The sequence below is a fragment of the Maniola hyperantus genome, chromosome 11, assembly GCF_902806685.2.
Source record: "Maniola hyperantus chromosome 11, iAphHyp1.2, whole genome shotgun sequence".
NCBI classification, from domain to species: domain Eukaryota; kingdom Metazoa; phylum Arthropoda; class Insecta; order Lepidoptera; family Nymphalidae; genus Maniola; species Maniola hyperantus.
Genome location: NC_048546.1, coordinates 2,331,852 through 2,354,607, shown reverse-complemented (window position 1 = coordinate 2,354,607; position 22,756 = coordinate 2,331,852). Strand labels below are relative to the sequence as shown.

The 22,756-nt window shown below is 37.7% G+C and overlaps 1 protein-coding gene across 3 annotated transcripts in view; it reads left to right on the top strand.

Annotated features, from left to right (window-relative positions):
- rols (rolling pebbles) overlaps positions 1–22,560 on the top strand; it is a 324,504-nt gene extending 301,944 nt beyond the window's left edge. For all 3 annotated transcript variants that reach the window (XM_069501898.1, XM_034973384.2, XM_069501899.1), the window contains 13 exons: positions 11,884–12,059; positions 14,935–15,079; positions 15,588–15,716; positions 16,105–16,236; positions 16,692–16,897; positions 17,381–18,827; positions 19,106–19,353; positions 19,601–19,886; positions 20,287–20,397; positions 20,806–20,963; positions 21,120–21,199; positions 21,561–21,795; positions 22,238–22,560. In XM_069501898.1, coding sequence (XP_069357999.1) covers positions 11,884–12,059; positions 14,935–15,079; positions 15,588–15,716; positions 16,105–16,236; positions 16,692–16,897; positions 17,381–18,827; positions 19,106–19,353; positions 19,601–19,886; positions 20,287–20,397; positions 20,806–20,963; positions 21,120–21,199; positions 21,561–21,795; positions 22,238–22,531 — 3,647 coding nt within the window. In that variant the 3' untranslated portion in view covers positions 22,532–22,560. The remainder of the gene's footprint in view (positions 1–11,883; positions 12,060–14,934; positions 15,080–15,587; positions 15,717–16,104; positions 16,237–16,691; positions 16,898–17,380; positions 18,828–19,105; positions 19,354–19,600; positions 19,887–20,286; positions 20,398–20,805; positions 20,964–21,119; positions 21,200–21,560; positions 21,796–22,237) is intronic.
- Positions 22,561–22,756: the final 196 nt, after the last annotated feature.

Below are 22,756 nucleotides of genomic sequence, written 5' to 3'. Positions count from 1 at the left end.
TAGGTCTCTTGTAGGGACTTCCATATGTCACGGTCTTGCACCGCTTGAATCCAGCGGCTCCCTGCGACTTGTTTGATGTCGTCTTTCCACCTAGTGGTATTCCAACACTCTGCTTTCCGGTGCGAGATCAATATTTTAGCACTTTGGGACCCCAACATTATCGGTTTTTCGTGTGTCCTACCCATTGCCCGATCATGTTAAAAATCCCTAATGAATGATTCTTTAAGTGAATTCAAATGTAGAGTGATCTTTCAAGACTGCGCTTTCCGGTTGGAGATCGCGATTCTAGCACTTTGGGACCCCAAAATTATCGATTTTTCAAACTACTCATTGCCCAGTCTTATTAAAAATCGCTAATGAATGACTCCTTAAGTGAATTCGGATGTGGACAGAACCCATGACAATTTTATTGTTAACAGTAGTGATTACAAAACCTTTCTGACCTACAATTACAGCGTCTAGTTCGATCTAGTTGTTCGATTTGAGTATTTAATCAGTTAATCTGACAAATTGTCGACCAATAGCAATGGCAGTGGGCGAAGGCTGGACTTGTTGGCGCGCCGTGTAGGCTTTGTGGTTTCTACAATATGGAACAAGGTGAAAAACGCCTGCATGGATTGACAATGTGATGACGAAATCATTTTGCTATTATGTATTACAGAAATATCAAACCAGGCAAGTGGGGTACGTCATCACGATAATGAAGTCTATATAGTGGTAATGATTGATGAAGGAATTGAACTATTTCTATTATACTAAAGAGTTGATGAATCAGACGTAGGAGAACCAGAGTAACTCACATAGTTCAATGGATTGCGAAGCTGAACTGACAATGGGCAGTGCACATATCGAAAAACCGATAGACGTTGGGTCCCAAGGTGTTAGAATGGCGACATCGCACCGGAAAGGGCAGGGTTAGAACCTTAGAACTCCTTAAAACTTTTAGCAATTTCTTTAGAATCAAGCTGGGATGGGTCAACTTGTATTCAACATAATATTACTACTTATTACCTACGAAGTATTAAAAAATAACTGACAAACAGTTGACCGCCATCATCGGAAATAATTAATCATCCTTGAACCCTCCTGAGTTGTGAGATGTTTGTTGAAGAAAGTAGTCCACATGATGTGTGTTTACTTCTGTGTCCAGATCCACTCAATTCCTTCTGGTGCACAGGCACCAGGTACTAGGGATTTCCAAAACTGCTGGCCCAAAATAGGTACAACAGCTGAAAAGTATGAAATATTTATGAGAGTCAACTTTAAGTTCAAACTACAGCCAATCAAAACACTAAAAGTCCATTACAATGAAAATTCAAGCATTCGACCACCAGTAAAGAACATCAATTGATATTTATTATGCAATTTAGGACATTACCCACACAGCTAGTGTTAATACACTCATCACTACATAACGGGACAATGAGAAAAGTCGCGGGGTCACAGAGTAATGGCGGCCAGTCCTACTATCAAAATGAGATGGCCCGTAATAACACGTTCCTTTTATATATTTAGATTTAGGACATTACCCACACAGCTTCGCTAGCTTACGCTCTATTACACCTTCTTTAATCCTTCCCTAACTAGGATGCTGAGTAATTAAGGACGGCATTAGTCTTACTTTCTTTCTAGCTAGGACACTTTTTAGGATCCTAACTTGCTAAATGCAATTACACTTTCCTGAATCCTAACTAGGATGTTCTATTTCAGGAAGGTGTAATAAGCCTACTTATCAGTAATAACGGGACAATGAGAAAAGTCGCGGGGTCACAGAGTAATGACGGGCAGTCCAACCATCAAAATAAGATGGCACGTAACCGTTGCGACTTGCGTCATTCAAAATCTGTAGGCTGTGGTCATTGCAAAGGCGAGATGGAATATGGAAACCGTTTACTGCTCATAATCATCAGTAAAATCTAAATAAACCTTATTCGAACATAAAACACCTACGTACCTACCTAGGTGTTTGTGTCCGTTGTAAATGAATCTCTTGAATCTCAATCTACTTGTGCTATTAGAAGGAACCCGGCAAGGTTGTAGTCATATTATGAAGTCAAGTCAAATAGGCTGTGGTCATGTTGGAAAGGCGAGAGTGTATTTAGGTTTTTAAAAATCCCGCGGGAACTCTTTGATATTCCGGGATAAAAAGCAGTCTATGTCCATCTCCAGGATGCAAGCTATCCATGTAGCAACTACTTAGATGAACATCATCTACGTAGTTTTTTTTCCGGGACCAAAAGGAGCCTGTGCTATTCCCCGGGATGCAAGCTTTCTCTGTACCACATTTTGTCAAAATCAGTTTAACGGATGAGCCGTGAAAGCTAGCTGATATACAGACAGATACAATTTCACATTTTTTATATATTAAATACCTATGGACTCTAACATAGTCTCAGGTTAAGATTTTTTCTTTTAACCGAAGTTTAACATCATATCAAACAACTGTCCAGCCACATTTCACCGGTATAGACATGACAAGACCTTGTAACCCGTGAGATTGAAGTGACGGGATATCGTTCAATTTGAATACATTTATTGTGATACGAGATGCCGTTACCACGTATTTTTTTAATAGATTTGGCACTTGAACGATCACCTAACCTAATATAACCGTATCTTAGGCCCAAAATACTTGGTAATGGTCATCTATCGACCGATGACGACAATCAGATCAATGAATTTACAGATTCGTGTGAATCTGTAAAATTGATAAGAGAGTTCATTCATTAATTAAGAGAGATCTTAAATTACTCTGGGGATTAAATTGATAAGAGAGTTCATTCATTAATTAAGAGAGATCTTAAATTACTCTGGGGATCCTAATTTATAAGGAAACCATGAATGCAACATCTAAAGGTTGCTAGGCCCAGTAATTTAATCTGTAGTAGTAGATCTGTTAGTCAGTTTATAAGAATTTAGAATATAGACTAGCTTATGCTCGCGACTTCGTTCGCATGGACTACACAAATTTCAAACCCCTATTTCACACCCTTAGGGGTTGAATTTTCAAAAATCCTTTCTTACCGGATGCCTACGTCATAATAGCTATCTGCATGCCAAACTTCAGCCTGATCCGTCCAGTAGTTTGAGCTGTGCGTTGATAGATCAGTTAGTCAGTCAGTCGGTCAGTCAGTCAGTCAGTCAGTCACCTTTTCATTTTATATATTTAGATTAAAGAATAATTATTAAAGAGTTGATCAACGCCATGACTCCAAGTGGGCGTAGGGCAATACGGCCTTAAAAAGGAAATCCAAAACATTAAACCTCTCATTGGTAAGCGTCAAACAAACCACACATCAGTACATTAATATTATCTATCGTCCCAAATCTATTATGACAGTGTTGCACAAAATCGGATACTTTCTACGACCTTTGGAAACAATACTACTGCCGATTCACGTCAAGCGTATCGAATGTGAGGCTTCGAAACCTTGACAGTGCCATCCATTGTATAACAATGCGCTTAGTATGAGATATTACACCACACTGACGGTAACAGAATTCGAGCATCGTTAATACTTCAGTGCATAAGTAAAATAGATATTGGCGCTGATTCTATTGTTTTTCGCTAAACTAAATTAAGAGTATCTGCATCCTCTTCTTTTTAATATTGCTAAAAAAGGACGGAACATGAATTTTACATTTAAAGACTCTAAATTTTAGTGCGCGCTACAAATTTAAACGATACGCTCGCGACTGGCAGTTACGGTCACAAGGTTTGACGGCTCTACATTAAACTTAAAACTGTCAAACTATGTCTGTCCTTTTCATATTAAATTAGTAAGAAGAGGATGCGAATACTCTAAAATTTAGGTGGGCTCATAATCAATACCACTGAACGCTTGTTTCGAGCTTTGAGTCAAGCTTTTACAGCCAGCGCGCTTCAAGCGCAAACGTTGTAAAATTAAAATCGGTGGTACTGAACATTTGACTTTTTGACTTTAACTCGTGACATTTTACTCTGACGACAAACGACATAATGACGTCATATTAACGTCATTATCTTTCGATCTCGAATTCTATCATCGATGGGTCAGATGTAAAATCTCATACTAAGCACACAGTTTATTGTTGGCAATTGAATCGTTATCTAAACCGATTTGAAAGGGCCACTGCTGGCTGTCACGGCCAGCGTAGTGGTTGGATGACCTTATGTGTTTAGTTTTAGTGAATGTGGTTACTATAGCTGTCTTATTTAATTACTTAATGATGCCACTTAATGTTATTATGAGTTCTGACAGTTTAATAAAAATTGTTTGTTTGTAAAAATATATAGGCGTCTAAAAAATAAAAAATAAAATAATTTTACTACAATGACCTTTAAAAATGAATAATAATAATTAATCTAAAGTTTCAGTTGTTGATTATATAACCGGTTGGATTATTATTGGCGGTTATTTATAAAAATAAATAACCGGTTGGGATTATTGTTGCCAAATAAAATAACGTTCCTTTTTTTTTTTTTTTTTTTTTTAATTTATTATCAAATAAAAATACATACAAATAAAAGCTTAAACTAAAAACACCGAAAAAACCACAGAGGTTTGTCCTCGGTGCCTATCTGCAACGAAGATACCTATTAACTAATTACTTAAAAGAAATAATCTACAGTAGGTATATAACGCGAAGAATCACGTAAGTATGTAACATAATATTATAATCGTGAGTAGGTTTATTAAATTTATTAGGTGAATAGGATTAGCACTAATATAAATAATTATATAATCTACATAGACACAAAAGACTCAGCCATCTAACTTTGCTAAAAAATATTCTTTTAATTTATACTTAATGTTTTTAATATCTATTTTTTTAATCAGCGTTGGAGGTAGTTCATTTATGAATCGCGGAACCAAGTACGCGGTGGTTCGCTCGCCGTAAGTATTTACGCGCTTAGTTAGTTAGCGCGCGTAGTGTGCAGGCGGTCCTACTCTAGTTTTAGCTAATAATTATAATTTAAAAATCATTAAAATACAAGTTTTAAAACTATTTATAGATTACTTTTGATAATAAATCCTTATAGTATCAGTCAACGCAGTTTATAAGCTAAATCACTAAATTGAGAACCTTTGGATACAAATCATCGAATATCTATAAAATGAAATACAGCGGCGTCACCAGTGTCATTCACTATTCAGTGGTACAATACAATGTCTAATATTTTATGGAGCGGCAATGAAACTGGATTCCCTGGGAACCTGGAGAGGTTTTTGTGACCGCTCCTTCCAGTTGCCACATCCTTTAACGTTTATATACCTAAGGCTTTCTCTGGATAAGACCGAGTTCATTAGGGCCACAACGTTTTTGTTAAGTTTTAAGTAAAGTAGGTTATTTAAGTTTAAGTCAGTTAGTTGTATATAGGAAAAAGTATGTAATAATAAGTAGATATTATAAATAATTTAAGTTAACTTAGCTATCGCATTAGGTTAGCCTGTAATGATAGTTTTAAGTTGTCGAATAAATAAATAAATAAATAAACCTATTTATCCTATTTGAAGTTTTTCTTTCAAGCGCATAGGTATAATTTTACTTAGTTTATTTAGTAAGATCTGGACGGATAGACAGACGTCAGTTTGCCTAAAAATGGCGTCGATTCTGTTGTCTTTCTCTAAACTGCATCTTTTTCTTTTTAATATTGCTAAAAAAGGACAGAACATAAATTTAAAATTTAAAGACTCTAAATTTTAGTTCACGAATGAATTTAACCTAGTTTAAGCTGAAAACGTGAAAAATATGAGAAACCAGCCAGAAGCAACGACTTACAATTCGATTGTTACGAAAAAAATGCTCATAAATACATAATATTAGTATGGGCATTTGTGCATACCTACTCATTGGTATTCGATTTGATTTTAATTCCTATTTTGACGGATAAACACGAACCGAATTAGTGCACAAGCGTACGTGCATTTTGTATGACGGCCACTTCGAATCGAATTTTTACAAAAACGTATACGTATGAGTACATAAACGCCGTAATTCGCCTTCACGATGGTAATTAATTTCAATTGCTGCAGATTTGGCCAGATCTGAGGAAATTCCGAAGAGATTGTTACCTACTTAAAATGACAAAAAGTGGCGCCAGTGAGACCTTCAGAATTGTCTTACTTTGTCGCATTCACGATATCGCGATCACATTTACGCGAGTTGAAGATTAAGGCCCGGTCAAACAGATCACGCGACGGCAGCGTGTCCAACACAGCTCCTAGAAGTTATGAAGAACTGCACTGATGTCGTCGTGCTCCGCGTTGTGACATGTGTCTTGTTCCCTTTGCATCGTATTCCTCACTGCTGAGGATCGTAATCCCTTTCCACTATTTATATAATGGAAGGAATTTTCTTGGGATACTATAAAACGGTAGGTTCACTGATCCTCCCGCTTCATGCAGTTATTTCAAATTCAAATACCAATCTTTATGTCACTAAAGACAACTTGTTCTATATAATATACTACACCAAGACTTTTTCACCGGTTTGGAAAGCAATTTCAACTGAGAAAAGCCAGCAAGAAACTCAGTAGTAACTTGTTGCAAAACGCAAAACATCACAGCTAATAAAATCAATGTAGTAAGTTATCACTTCTTGTGGGCCTTTTGTATATTATGACAAATCATTAGAAGTTGCTACGATATACTATCGCGACGCTGCCTTCATGAGTTGCTACTATCACGCATTTCCGTTTAGGACTTTATTTTTGAGTCCGACGCACTACTGGTTTCACACATCGCTACCGTCACGCGTTGTATTCTTCCAAGCCTTCACGCGAGCTGACGATTAATTCAAGCACCTGCTTTGGTCACGAACTTCTCAGTACGGCCTACATAAAGTACATAGGCCATTCATTCGTATACTAGCTTTATCTCGCGTCTTCGTCCGTCTAGATTTAGGTCTTTTGAAAATACCACGGGCTCTCTTCAGTTTTTTGGGACAATAACCTATGTCCATCTGCGGTAAGCAACTTTTTGACGACCTTCCTGGCGCAGCGGTAAGCACTATGGTCTCATTAGTGGGAGGTCCCGGTTTCGATTCCTGACATTGGAATTTTATATTTTCTAAATTTCTGGTCTGCTGAGAGGCTTCGACCGTGGCTAGTTACAATCCTACTGGCAAAGCCGTGGCACCAAGCGATTTAGCGTTCCGGTACGATGCTGTGTAGAAACCAAAGGGGCATGGGTTTAATAAAGTCTGACATACCCCTTCCAGGTTAGCCCGCTTCCATCTTAGACTGCATCATCATTTACCACCAGGTGAGATTGTAGTCAAGGGTTTACGTGTATCTGAATAAAAAAGCTAGCTATTTCTAGCGGTTTAGTAATGGAGCGCCGTTGAAAAGAAAACAGATAGACAGATACATTATCCCATTTATAATAATATTACTAGAACTAGATGATGCTCGCAAATTTGTAAAAAATTAAGATTTTCTAAAAATTTATTTAAGCTCTTCGATTTTCCGGGATGAAAAATAGCATAATATGTTCGTCATCGGGACAAACCAAACATCAAAATCACTTACATGGATGTAAAAAGGTAACAGACAGATAAACACACAGACAGAGACAGTATGGCTAGTCATCAATCTTAAATATATAAAAGGAAAAAGTGACTGACTGATCTATCAACACACAGCTCAAACTACTGGACGGATCGCGCTGGAATTTAACATGCAGATAGCTATTATAACGTAGTCCGCTAAGAAAGGATTTTTGAAAATTTAACCCCTAAGGGGGTGAAGTAGGGGTTTGAAAGTGTAGCATAAGCTAGTATTGAATAACACTGCAGACGAACATAATGACCGGGCGTCTATCAACAGATTATAGTAATGTGTTCATTTAATCTGTTGAGTTAAGGCGGTCGTGGGATATTGCTTGTACCTACGTAGATTCAAATTTGATTATAAATTGGCTTTCATCTTATCTTCTCCACCCACCTACTGGCGTTAACGAAAGAAGAAATCGTCAAGTTGATGTACAAATAGTTGTTTATTATAGTTGTTTTTCGTAATTTAATATTAGAGGTGTATGGGTAAAAAAAAGAATATGAGCCATGTTAAATGACTAATATTCCCCTTTCCTCTTCAGCTAAGCGTCAGGCTTGTGCTAGGAGCAGGTACGACAATAGTGCAGCGGGCGCGGTTTGAACCGTCGACCTTTCGGTTTTCAGTCCACTCCTTTACCAGTTGAGCTATTGAGGCTCTAATAATAATAGTAATAGGTTAATTAGTGTCATTTCCAGTCACAATCCATCTTTATTTTTAAAAAATTCAATGGTATATAATATACCATCATTGTCAAATTGCTAGGAAAAACGCGAGTAGCATACAGAAACTGCTGATCACTAGCAAGATTGGAGAAAAGAGACCCCTCTGAGACGAAGCCCGAGACGTTGGTCCAACCAGCCGAGAAGCGGTCAACACACCTTCCAACAATGCCTTCCGTACGGCCTCCAATAGGGGAAAATGGCGCAACATCTCGAGGGAGCCACGATCCTCAAAATTGAGAGACCGACGCGAGAAGAAGAATAATATACCATACTAATATAGGTACTATTATACCAGAACCTAAACCTATACCTTACAAATCCTGTAAATTCTAATCTTGCCAGTCGTTCGTTTGATGTCTTCTTACTTTCCGGTGCGAGGTCGCCATTCGCTAGCTTGGGAGTTGTGAGTCCAATGTCCCAGGCAGTCAGGCGATGGGACATTCTGGTGCTCTGGTACTCTTTGATTGGCAGCTGGTTGCAGCACAAGCTGCCATACTCATAGCGAGGTGCAAAAGAGGAAGCTGTTTTCTCTGGGAAAAACCCAATAGGCATCGGAGGACCGATGTCTTCAAAGAGATCTCGAAAATACTCTTTGATGTCAGATTATGTGATCAGTCAACTAGTGTTGCGCGTTTCTAGTTTAAGTGGAAAAGTTTGTCCTTTTGTTTACATTTATATAAACTACGATTATATCTAATAACTCGGAGAGAGCCCAGGTCGTGAGGCAGGCTTGAGAAATGGCCCGCCTAATTTATGGTTTTCGTGAACCAACCTAACAGATTGCAGAGTCATGATTTCAGTTTAATGTATAATTAAAATAATAATTGCATGAGGACAATTCCTAGATGAAAGTGCGCTATAAGTTTTCTCTTTTAATATTATTTTGTTAATTGAATTATGCGGCGTGACTTTACTTGTTCTACTCTAAAAGGTAGATACGGACCAAAAGGTAGATTTGACCTGTTTCAGCAGATTATAGCAAATTAAGCTTTTGGTTCTATGTACACAGTAGTTATGTTTTTTTTTCAATAAGTTGTGTAAGTAATTAATTGAAATTGAAAGTAGCTAAATAAACTATAGCAATAGGTACTTCAACTTACAAGTTGGTCGTGAAATCGCCTTATCTCATGGCTCTCAGTGGTATCATATGAAACCACGGAATCGTGTTCATTTCTCACGCACAGATGCATTTCTCATTTTACCTTACAATACGTTGTTTTGGATTCACTTTTAAAGGCTACTTTACGCCGGAGCAACAACATGCGACAAAGCGGCATGCTTCAAATGGAAACATACCTAATATTTATACAGCATGCGGCAGTCTCTTTTAGGTCCAGTACAATTTCATATTATGCGGAGCGGAGAGGGGATATTTTTGGCAGACTAATCAGATTTTAGTAATAAATGACGAGAAAAAATTATGACGTCATCTTTTAAACATCATCATTGGTCAACTCCCAATTGGAACACATCTCCTCTGCTCCATTTTTAAGTAAATATGCTGAGACAATATTATCATGCTGTAGAATTGAAATATTATTGGAGTCTGCCGTCGATTCTTGCTACATGTTAAAATTACTGTACCATGCGCGACCGTATGGCATGCGTCAATGTCGTACTACGTTGCTCTGGCATAAATAAAGCTTTACACTAGCCTTGTCTGGTGCTAAAAGTAGTCTGCTTATTGCTCTTCTTATGATTGGTAGTAACAATAAGTATATTAAAAGAGCTGGTGCAGTGGTGAAAAAAAGGTAAAATTAAATTTTACAGGAGGAGCAAATAACTGAAGGAAAGTTGTTGTTTTACTGTAATGTGTGTTACACTTTGATCGAAATCACAATTTTTAAACTCAATTTTAGAACACTTTTAGGCTGTTTTCTTTAGTGATCGAAATCACGTAATTTTAACTCAAGCTTAATACAGTTTTAGGGCGGTTTCTGACTTGAGTTTAGATTTATATTCAGCAGGCCAAAAACGTCCGGAGTAAAAAAAAGTATTTTAATCGGTACGTAAACGTAATACACTGTTTTGTTCGTCAGCTTATCGATTATTTTATAACATACTCGAAAAACAAAAATTATTCACATATTTTATAAAAACTATGTGAAAGGTTCATATTAATATGCTCTTTGACGTATTGTATTAAATTACAATGTTTTCTCGGCCATCAATTATGTCTTTAGAATACAATAGAATTCTAATCTCACAGCTTATGGATAAGAAAGTAAGCATATTTTAATATCAAGTGTGTGAAGCATCACTGTGAGCTTTAGTCTCAAGTTATCTGCGTGAGAAATAATCCTATTACGACTTTTTGTGATTTGCGAAAATTACGTGCTATTCTTTCTTTTCCGGAGCCTCCACAATTATTGTATTTTCCGATGTTTCCATAAGAAACGATGCACGCAGGTTATCGTTTTTTATTGCGATATTATTATCAGGTTGAGAATTTCCAATTTAACTTCCGGAATGCGGAATAATAATTTTCATCATTAATTGGATAATAATGTGTGGGTATTCGTTCTTTTATTTTGTTTTTATTTTTCTTGAGATCGATTATGTTTTTAAGTTCCACAGACTGTTTATTTTGCACAAGTTTAAGTGCATGTGTTTACATAGCTACTGGATTTTGTTTTGTGATAATTTTGAAAAATATTGTGTTTTATTTTAGCATGTTCTGTTTAAATTATAATTAAACTTATCGTTTGTTGCTAAATCATCATTAGGTTCATGTTTTGTTGATTCAACAAGAAATATAATTAAAAATACATTTTGTTATACTTAATACACTACACACTATTACACTATAATATCATAACTAGACTAAATTGATAGCTCTAAAAGTCCTCCTATTATTTTCACAACATTTCCATAAAGGATAACATTACTTCTAGACTTCTTTCTGAAAAGACTAAAGGCACCGATGTAACACTAATTATTGTAAATATTTAAGTAGTTTTTATAAAGATTTGTCTGAAATTTTCATACCCGCTATTTACATTTTACCGTTTCATACCTAAATCAATGTTGTTAATAATATTATACACTATAAATACATGGCACAAGCATGGAATGAGTGTGATGCATGATCTTATAAAGGTGATCACACACAAGACGACTGTCCAGAGGCGCTACGCAATGCATTTTTCAGTACTGACAAAGCGAGTACGAATCAGTCGAGTTCAGAGGTGAAGTCACATTTGCTGACTCGTCTGATATGGCTAATTTGTTCTGCTAACGTAGAGCTGGTTCGACACATGCCAGCGAAGTGGAACCGAATTTGGAGCACAGCGTCTTTTTTTGATAACAACTTAAAGTTAGCTTTATTTACTTTAACATACGGTTGATATTGGTGTAACGAAAACAAAATACGAAAGTGTAGATGCCGTGACTAAGCACTATAGGGCGCCAACTTTATGTCTAAGTAAACAAAGCATAGTTTGGTTTTTTTATTAAAAAAATATGCTTCGTCTCGGTTCCTCTCCACTCTGCAGGTTGCGTTGCACCCTAATTCGGATTCACAGTACCGAAAAATACGCGACTTGCATTACTTGCGCCTCTTGCGACAGTGTGTGATTACCTTAACAAAAACAAACCAATATCTAACAGTAAACCTCTTTGCAGATGACGAAGGAGGTCACATCAAGCAAGGGTACGAGTCGAGACGGCAGAATGACTTGTACATGCGACTTGGGTTGCTCCTGGGGGAGAGACGGGGTTCCAGGAACAAATCCAGGGACAGCTGCACTTCGTTAGCCTCGCTGGACGCTCACACCTTAGCATCACACAATACTAGTCCGGTAAGTTAATAAATACCATGTTTTAAGGTTACACTTTATACGCGCTTTTCCATACGTGGATTATTTTTTTATTGTGAGATACCTACTTTAGGTAGTGATAATAAAAAGAATACCCGGCTGAGTTTGTTGTAGGCTCTTCTTAGACTCGGGTGCGTTTGGAACCCTCGTAGCTTTAAGTACGTAATTAATTATCACCACTATAATATAATCTTACACATTAACAAATTTGACAATCAGTAAGCGTAACATGATACGTATTCTGAATAAATAATTTGACTTTGACTTAGTCTTGCGCTTGACGAAAATCATGCCTAATAAAAAGGCAATGATGAGGTCTAGGTTGGAGCCCGGTTGCCTAGAAGGTGCATATTCACTCTTGCCTTAAAGGTATTTAAGTTATACTTGGCAGGAAATACGGACGCTAGCAGGGCTGGGCGTGCCGCGTGACACATCAGTGGTTCGTATCAGAAAACGTTGAGCAAAACGTTTCCTACGAGTAGATCAGATGTTTACGATGATATTCTATTAACTGTTGTTCTAAGACCTAAAACTAAACCAACTACCGATGTTTATCTTCATTATTTATACCCGACAACAATAAATAATTATAGTAAAATTATACTTATTTATTTTGGAAGTAATGACTCTTGAACTACCTATCTCTATTTTAGGCAAAATTTTGAGGCAACTTCGTGCATAAATGAACCATGTAAAAAACAGCGCAAAACTATCGGCTTTAAGGCAAACTTTACCTAATAATAATTTCTAATGCGTAGGTCTGTTTAAAAATGTTGATATATATATTATTTCAATATAATAACGTAACACCAAACATGTTTTGTTAAAACATCGCCCATCTCACTCTTCAATATGTCTCGCCCGTAAATGTTGATTGGAAGTTCCAATTTGGAACAGCATGCTCTCACGCTCGACTTGGAGCTACCATGGAGAGAGTACTCTTAAGTAGTTTAGAAGGACTTTAGTTTTCGAAATTCTAACTACGCTCGACCCCGATTCTTATCAATAACATCTGATAGTTAACCTTAGGTGGAAATTATATTCTAAGCTTGTACGTGTGATGTTTATCCTTATCCAGTAAGGTCAGATCTGAATCAGTTCTTGTAAAAACTGGCAGGCTGCCAAATAATATGGCTGAGGTTGGGCTTAGAACATTATTAGGTCAGCATTTTTTATTTTGAAACTTTGATAGCCGATAGGACCACGACGTTCGCCTCCTAAGTGGAGGTCGTGGGTTCGATCCCGGGCATCTCTAACTCTTCGGAGTTATGTGCGTTCACAGAGAATTCAACCTCAAGAGTACGCATATACAAGGTTTTGCTTGAAAACAAAATCGTAAAATGTTGGCGGCGGACAGGGAAGAATGCTTTATTGTGATTGGTGTAACCAAAAGTTACGTAATCAAGACAATGTGCGGAATGAGGGTACCGAACGGGCGTGGGCCGACTTTTATGATAAGCAACTGTGTGTGTTATATCACTTGCTTACGGTGAAGGAAAACATCGGAGACCCGTGCTCTGTAGTGAGCTGGGATGTTGATATTGATTGTTGATGATGTTTGGCCGGTTGATCGTGATGATGATGATGATGATGATTTTATTTTTCACTAGATCCATACTAATAGCAAATGCGAAAGTTTTTCGCGGTCCATCAGTTTACCGGATTTTGACGTTTGGTACAGGGATAGCTTGCATCTGAAGGATGGACGTACCTATAGGCATATTTTGTCCCGGAAAATCAAGTACCCACGGGATTATTTTAAACTTAAATCCACGTGGATAAAAAAAATTGTCCGCTTGTTAACTTTTCACGTCCCATCCGTTTAAGCGATTTTGACGAAATTTGGTACAGAATAGCATGGGTCTCGGTAAAGGCTACTTTTAATCCCGGCAAAAGAAAGAGTTTCCACGGAAAATCTCTTTCCACGCGGATCATAAATATCGCGTTCATAATCTAGTGAAAAAAAGTAATGCAACGCAATTTGAATACCTAATATGTTACAAAATGTTTTGCAGGATAAGTTAATGAACGGTTTTCATTCAGTTACTTATCCTGCAAAAAAAACACCACTTTAAGTTATGCAATTTAGAATTATTGTAATACGTTCAAACTGAATGCTGAACGTAAGTGCATGTGGGTTTGTTTTCATAGACCTTACGTAAGCCTTTGACTTAGTAACTGACCTCTTATGAATGAATTGTAAAGAGCGTAGGTGTTAAAGTAGGTAACTATTACAAAATATTTCCTCACACTGTATACTTAGTTACTTAATTGATTGCAATTACAGTAGCTACACTTTGGCGTGCCCCAAGGCGGTAATAGCACCTTCATAATTTTTAAAACCAATTATTAATTTATCAGCTTCTACATATAAACTACTAGATGATGCCCGCGACTTCGTCCGCGCTGATATAGATTTCCTAAAAACCTCGTGGGAACTTTTTGAATTTTCGGGATAAATATTAGCCTGTCCTTCCCCGGGATGTAAGCTAACTCTGTATCAAATCTCATCAAAATCGGTTTAACTGTTGGGCCATGAAAAGCTACCAGACAGACAGACACGCTTTCGCATTTATAATATTTCCTACTTAGATATGGAGTATGGATTTTTAACAATATTTTGCAAGTACCTAATTTTAAAGTCAATATAATTCTTGCCAACACTGCAAACTGGGGGCTTCCAACACTTTCTCAGTGTGACCTCCACTAGGTGGACGGACGATATCAGACGAGTCGTAGGGAGCCGCTGGATTCAGGCAGCGTAAGACCGTGGTGTGTGGAAGTCCCTACCTATGTCCAGCAATGAACGTCTGTCGGTTGATGATGATGATGATGATGATGATGATAATTTTTTCAGGTATCAACATTAACTGGTTCATCAGAAGTGGATGCAGCAACTCCACTAGGTCGCGATTCACTGGGCTCCCTGGCTTCTATGTCCTTGTCTGCAGCCAGCAACTGCTCATCTTCCAGTCCGGGCAGCAGGCGGCATTCTGTCACCGGTAATTATAATACTGTTAAACTATTCTATTCATGATAAATTCTTTTGCATGTGCCCAAAACTAAACTTTCTCCAGAAGTAAAAGTAATGCGCCCATTATAGTGTAGATAAAAAATAGTCCCATAATTTTTAGCCTTGTTATGTGTTATAATGGCATTTGTGTCATCACAAGGACTTCACTTGACTAAATCAACGGTCAAGGTAAGCCTATTGTCATGGGTAACACTGAGGACAAAAGAGCGAGAGGAGATGGTCAAGCTGAGGCAGTCAAAGCGTGATAATTTGATAACATCAACAACAGAAGCCGGAACAAACAAATCCTATCGAAGACAGGATCTTGCCAGAACCACAATTTTCAATAAGTAAGCAATGGCTTGAGAAAGAGAACCAACCAAATTAAAAACCAGAAACCCAGGATAAAATTATCCATAATGATGTAGAAACTAAAAAAGAATTTATGAAATGCACAACTTTATACCCTCTCTGATTGTAGGTAAATGTTTTTTCAGCATTACAAAATGGCCGGGAAGAATTAACACGGATGTCGAGTGGGTTCTTCAAAACTAGAAAGACAGCAGCAAGACGGTCAGCTCGCGTTAGCAGCAAACAGTCCACTACGTCGTCAGAGCTTAAAAAAGGTAACTAACGAGTATCACTTAGGTACTCTAACCTTAAACTTTAAAGGCTTGTTTGGATTTAAGTACAATCAAGGTCAGGAATCAGGAGTGTGGAGCCGTGTGCTGGCATCGTATGCCAAGTATTTATGTTAATTAAAGTCTAGAAATATAATATACTGTTTTCATAATACCTACTGTTGTTATCAGCAATTCAACGGAGAATCTTAGTTTTTAAGACATCAATTTCAATAGTCACAGTTCAAGCAGTCTTTCTGTTAACTTATGACTAAAACATATTATACTCAATATACACAAAGGATCTTTTTTCTTTGTTCAAGCTATTCAAACCGATCATCATCTTGGCTAGTCCAGGGTACTTTTTCATCAAATTTTAATTCTCTCTTTTCAGCTCATCCGAGTCCTCAACTCACGCTTCGACCATTGTTCTTCGAAGTACCTTCCACTGACAGTGAAGCTTGCTTCTCCGGCAGACAGTGGCTGATGAGGGATATGGAGAAAGCTTTAGAGTCTACCTCTTCTGGTAAGCAGTTTTCTGATACGTTTGTGCTATCTATAAACTATGAATTACCTTTTTCAAATATACATTCGATATAGTTATCATTTTGAGAAAACTCGTTGTTGAAGACTTAAAGAAGTTCGTTTCGCTCATTCAACTAGGAGTATCAGAAGTATTTATTTTGTCAACTTGTTTGAAAAGGTTGAATGAATGATAAAGGACAAACAAAGGCCTGACTAGTTGCTTAGCTTGATTTCACAGTACCTACTTAAATATTATTTATAGAAATATAGGCAGTATTATTTAATTAGTTATAGGCAGGGATTAGTTAATAAAGTCCATTTGAAGAAGAAAACTTTGTGTTTAATTAATTTAAAGTAGATCGACTAAAAAGCATTGACCCTATAATATCAGCATTCGTGCTAGTACCTAATAATTCTGTGATTTAAGAAACAAGTTAAGTATAATTTATTTCTCAGGTATAATGATCTCAGGATGTCCAGGCACGGGCAAGACAGCGTTAATTCTACAACTAGTAGATTACTCCTGCTTCGGTCGCAAAAGGAACTTCGAATACGAGGAACTAAGAGAACAGTCCGACATCAGGGAAGTGTTACCGGAAGAAATTACCGCGGGGATGGTTACGAATCTTGCGTCGCAAGTCGTTGCTTATCATTTTTGCCAAGTAAGAATCTATTACAATTTTGTAAGCAGAAGTTTCGTTATCATCACCTTGAGCATAATGGGCATGGGGTTCCTCTCAAAATAAGAAAGGTTTAGGGTTGCATCCAGCGTTTTCCAATTACGGACTGACATACTCCAGAATGTTCTTACAGAAAGGTTTGTGAAAAAAAAATTATGGAGGCATGCAGGTGTTTTCTTACTTGTTTTCCTTTACTTATTAAGGTCATGATTTTGTAAATGGTAGTTTCTTGCCAAAAATAATTGAGGAAACCTCATGTAATGCTTTTAAAATAGCTATACAACGAGGTGTCACTCGAAGGAGTAAACCAAAAAAAAAATTCGGCTCTCACTTTTCATGTTCAGGAGGTACTTACTTATCCTTTCTCGTATTTAAATATGCGTAGTGGTAACGGATACATAAATTTTAAAAATTGAAATAGGCAGCATATTTTTTTGTTTTAAATCTTTTATTTCTTCTTTGCAGGCGGACAATAACAGCACATGTCTTGTAGGAGAGTTCGTTCATTCTCTCGCAGCACAATTATGTCAAGCTCCTAGACTTCAAGCATACAGAGAATATTTACTAAGCGAACCACATCTTTTATCTTGCCTATCCCTAAAAGAATGCATAGCAGACCCGGATTTAGCGTTCATGAGAGGAATTATAGAGCCACTTATCGTTTTAAGGAGGAACGGAAGCATAGATTCAACTAATAGTATAATTCTAGTTGATGGCCTCTGCGAAGCTGAGTACCACAGGCCGGATCACGGTTACACAATCGCGTCATTCCTAGCGAGACACGTCCCAGAAATGCCGTCGTGGCTTAAAGTTGTCGCAACTATTAGGACGCAATTCCTCGAACTAACTAAACAATTACCGTACACGAGGTTAAGCTTAGATGACTCGGATAACGTTCATAAAGATTTACTCGAATATTTCAACGCGAGAGTTCAAACGGCTCCCATTATAGAAACTAATATCAAAAGCTCGACAGGCAAAACAGAAGGCATGCACAATTCTGTTATGAAATTCGCACAATACGTCCTCCACTTGAGTCAAGGCTCGTTTCTGTTCCTAAAACTGATTCTAGATCTCCTCGAACGAAGTCACATAGTCGTAAAGTCGACGAACTACAAAGTGGTACCGATTTCGTTGGCACAAATTTTTCTACTGCAGTTTAATTTAAGATTCCCCACCGTGCAATCTTTTGAAAAAGTCACACACATTTTAAGTGTTTGCCTCGCTGCGTTATACCCTCTTACTTTGGTAGAAATTTACTATTCAGTCAACTCTTTGCTAGTTGACACGTTTTTGCCTTGGGACGAATTCTGCCACAGATTTGATAGTTTAACAGATTTCCTCGTAAAACGAATCGACAACACTTACATGTTCTTCCATCCATCGTTCAGAGAATGGTTAATACGTCGTGATGATAATGAGAGTTCGAAGTTTTTGTGTGATTTGAGAGCTGGCCATTGTGGTATTGCATTCAGACTTTCTAGAGTACAATCGCCCTTGGATCCAGAAAAATCAATGGAATTGGGACACCATATTCTAAAAGCTCATATGTACAGAAATATGGGACCTGCTCAGTTAGGATTGTGTCCAAGAGATTTACAAGCAATGATGGTTGCATCAAGTTCCTCCAACGTCGGCGAAGCAGTTGCGAATTTGAGGAACATTTACACTCCAAATGTCAAAGTTTCACGGCTAATGCTGCTTGCGGGAGGATCTCCGAATCAGATTACTGAATGTCTTGGGAATGCTCCGTTGTTGTGCATGTATGCGTATCAAGGGATCATCGCAATGGTCGGATTGCTGATAGAATTTGGGGCGGATCTAGAGATGACGAATTCACAAGGATGTTCAGCGTTGTCGCTGGCATGTCAGAGAGGACATACTGATGTTGCCAGGATGTTGATAGCGTCAGGTAAACTTACCATATTATATTACTATTATTTAACAATATTTGTAATAGCGCATTAGTGAAAAAAAAGCCTCCTCTCTCATAGCAAATTACGAGTAGTTTCAACGTTTTAACTCAATCGGATGAACGATAAGCGAACGCATAGAAGATAAACACACACACATTAATTTATAATTATAGAGAAGATTCTCCTAAATAAGAACCCTTGTAATTATTTAGATACCTACCTCGTTTTTACATTTCGGGTAATATTTATCAACTCTATAATGATATTCTCGCAGGTGCATCACTTAGTCACACCGACACCGCAGAACAAACACCACTAGTCCACGCAGCTAAGAACGGTCATCGCGACACCGTAATATACCTCCTTGGATGTCAAACCGGCAAAGATGACAGGAACTCCCTGGATATTGACGAGTGTAACATTGAACAACTGGTGCCTGGTTCAAGACATGCCTTAATAGGCGCAGCACAAAATGGTCATTTGGATATTGTTGAATATCTTCTGGACACCGCTGAGTTAATCGTAAGTATCGACCGAATGCATAATATTGACAAAATATTCTCACTTCTTTTACTTGTCAAAGACATCATAATATAGCACACATCGTTTCCGTTTAAAATACTATCGAAAGAATTTTTTATCTGTTCACAATGAATTCTTCACTTTCTCAATTTTTTTATGTGTATGTCTTCCGCATGTGTTGCGTGTAGATTTTTAATTTTATTTATGTTCTTTATTGTTGTAATGTTTTCATTTAATTTTTCCACAGCCCGACGGAATATGCCCCGTAACGGGTGAAACTGCCCTCACAGCAGCCTGTTCTACTGGAAACGCAGCAATCGCCGACGCTTTACTAATCCGAGGAGCTACACCGTATTCCTTAAACGCTAGACAAATGTCACCACTGGCTTTAGCAGCTAAGAATGGCAGAACAGCATTGGTGTTAAGACTGCTGGATTCGGGAGCAGATGTGATGGGATCTGGAGGAAAGAATCCGTTGATATTGGCTGCGGCGGAGGGTCATGCTGAAGTCGTTGAAATGCTTTTAGAGCATGGTGAGTTATCATAAGTATTTTTGGACAACTAATTTAACTAATCTTTCTCGCATACATTTCTGGATAGAATAAGCATAATAAGTTCTGATAAACAAAATGAACAATTATCACAGTCAATATGTTAGACGGTAATTTCTCCCGATGTTGCAAATTAAGTAGTGCTGCAGTCTGAGGTAGAAACGGATTAATATAAAAAATACAGGTAAAAAAGATTTAATTGTGTACATACATACACTTCTAAGCAATATGATTTTTAAGGGTAGGATTAGAGATGGCAAAAAATCAAGCTCAAAGTTTCCAACAAAAGACCAAGAGGAAGTTGACTTCGAAAATACGATTTCCCAAACTGACGCAGCTGAGGTTGAATTCATCTAGAAATAATAAAAAATGTTTATTCCAGGAGCTGACCCCGACGCTGTAGATGGAGATGGTATAACTCCGCTCGGTTGGGCCGCTCTTCGTTCCAGGATACCAACTATAGTGGTACTGTTAGATAAGGGAGCTTTAATTGGTAAGTAGACTAATTAGTTTATTTCTGAGAATTTCACCTGCTCACTATTTTTCACAAACGCAATTGGAATAGTACCCATTGATGTCGAAAATTGGCGTAACTCCTGACTGTTCACGATATTTTAAAATAACTCTTAAAATCAAACAGTGGCCTTGACTCTCAAAAGGGACATTACGTAAAATTATTTTGCGGGTTATATTATGTCATGCTATAGGTATCCCTATCCAAAGATATTACCACGATCTAAGAATCAAAAAGCGAATATCACAAGAGGAAAATTACTCTGGAAATGTTGAAAGCTTTTCACTGTTTATGATTATTCTATTGATTCGACAAGCTGTTCCTGTACCAGCAAAAATGATCATTGATTGCTCCTTCCTTAAGTTTAAATACTCCATTATTTTTCAGACCAACCAGACGGCAGCGGTCGAACGCCCTTAGGGCTCGCGTGCGGAGGACCCGCAGAACTTGTGGAATTGCTGTTAGAACAAGGAGCCTCACTAGAGAGGGTCGACCACAGCGGACTGAGGCCTTTGGACAGAGCTATTGGACAGAGGAATGTTCCCGTAAGTATACTTGTAATAATAATAAACCCGTTCTAAAACATGCTAAGCTAAAAGTATAATTAAATCAAAACCATCAACCGTACACCAAGTATATTCTTCAACATAGCCGATAGTGTCACATCCAACTTCACTGTTCAAGTTATTTTTTCTTTTCAGGTGGTGAATTGCTTTTTGAAAAAAGGGGCTAAATTAGGCCCCACTACGTGGGTAATGGCATCAGGCAAACCAGAATTTATGTAAGTTTTCAAGATTAATTGACCTATCCTTTTTTGTTCTAAGAAACACCAAGCAGCACCACCAGACTCGTAAATTGCTTTGTCACAATTAAGTATTTCAATATACTGTAACCCCCTAAACTAAAAAAGACTAATATGAACTTAAATATCACAATAAAAATAATACTTAGACAAACAGATTTTAGCAACGCACAAAGTTTGTGATAATGATTTCTCAAAATAATAAGTGTTCATAAACAATGGAAGAATAGTTGAGACTGTAAAAAATAAGTGTCTGGAAATGACTCCAAAACATCTTTAAATCCTAAAACCAAAAAACGAATGATTTGATTCTAAGACTAAAATTAAAATTTACCAACAGGCTAATACTCCTAAACAAGTTGCTCGAAGACGGGAACCTCCTGTATCGCAAGAACCGTCCCTCAGAAGCCGCACATCGCTACCAGTATGCTCTCAAGAAAATAAACCCCCTTATCAGTGACGAAGGCTTGACCACTCCGTCCACGCAACCGGTACCTCATGAACACGTGTCTGCGTTTGTTCAGCTGAAGACGAATTTACTACTGAATCTATCACGGTGCAAGAGGAAACTTAATGTGAGTATCATTCTCAAGTTTTATTTTTAGCTAAAGAAGAATGACGAAGCGGTGACCACCCAATCTAGACCCAATATAACCACTTATTTTGTGAAAAACTTATTATTACAATTGAACGTTGAAATTCACACTGACGCACAACAAGGATGAATGATGTCCACCTAGTAGGGGGTCTTCCGACGCTGCGTCTTCCGGTGTGAGGTCGCCATTCCACCTTGAGACCCTAACGTTTATCGGTTTTACGAACTATGTGTTCTGCCCATTGCCACTCCAGCTTCGCAATCCGTTGAGTTATGTCGGTTACCTACTCTAGTTCTCCTACACAATAGCAATAGTATTAAGGAAATTCAATGAAGAAAATATTCAAGAAAACAGATTAGACCTAATACTAAGAATATATTTAAAATATCATATATATTTTCATACGTAATTTCTTTTTCAGGAACCATCAGAAGCGTTCGACTTGGCTGCACGCGCGTCCGTCTTACGTCCCAACGCTTTTGAATGCGCGTACGCGATGTCCCGAGCTATACTGGCTTTAAATAAACCTTCCGATGCCTTACCCCACTGCAGACGAGCTTTACTTCTAGCTCCTGCGACTGATCTATCCGCTATGAGGACGCTAAAGGCGCTACAACAAGAGATTCTTACAAGGATCAACGCTGGGACCCATAGTTTAAACGGTGATACGCGATCCATGAGAAATTATGATAGCATCAGTTTGAACATGCCTTGATGACCACTGAAACGCCTATTAACATTTAAATAAGAACACCTTTAATTTCCTTAGTATTGTTTATACAGCAATTAATTATAATACGAGGATTATTTATTCAATATTCGACTAAAAATTCGTCTAGCCATTAAGTTTTAAGTAGGTATACCTAGCCTATCAATAAAGAAATCTAAATTTATCAACTTAAAAAAACCGACTTAAAACCCTTGACCATTAAATCAGCGC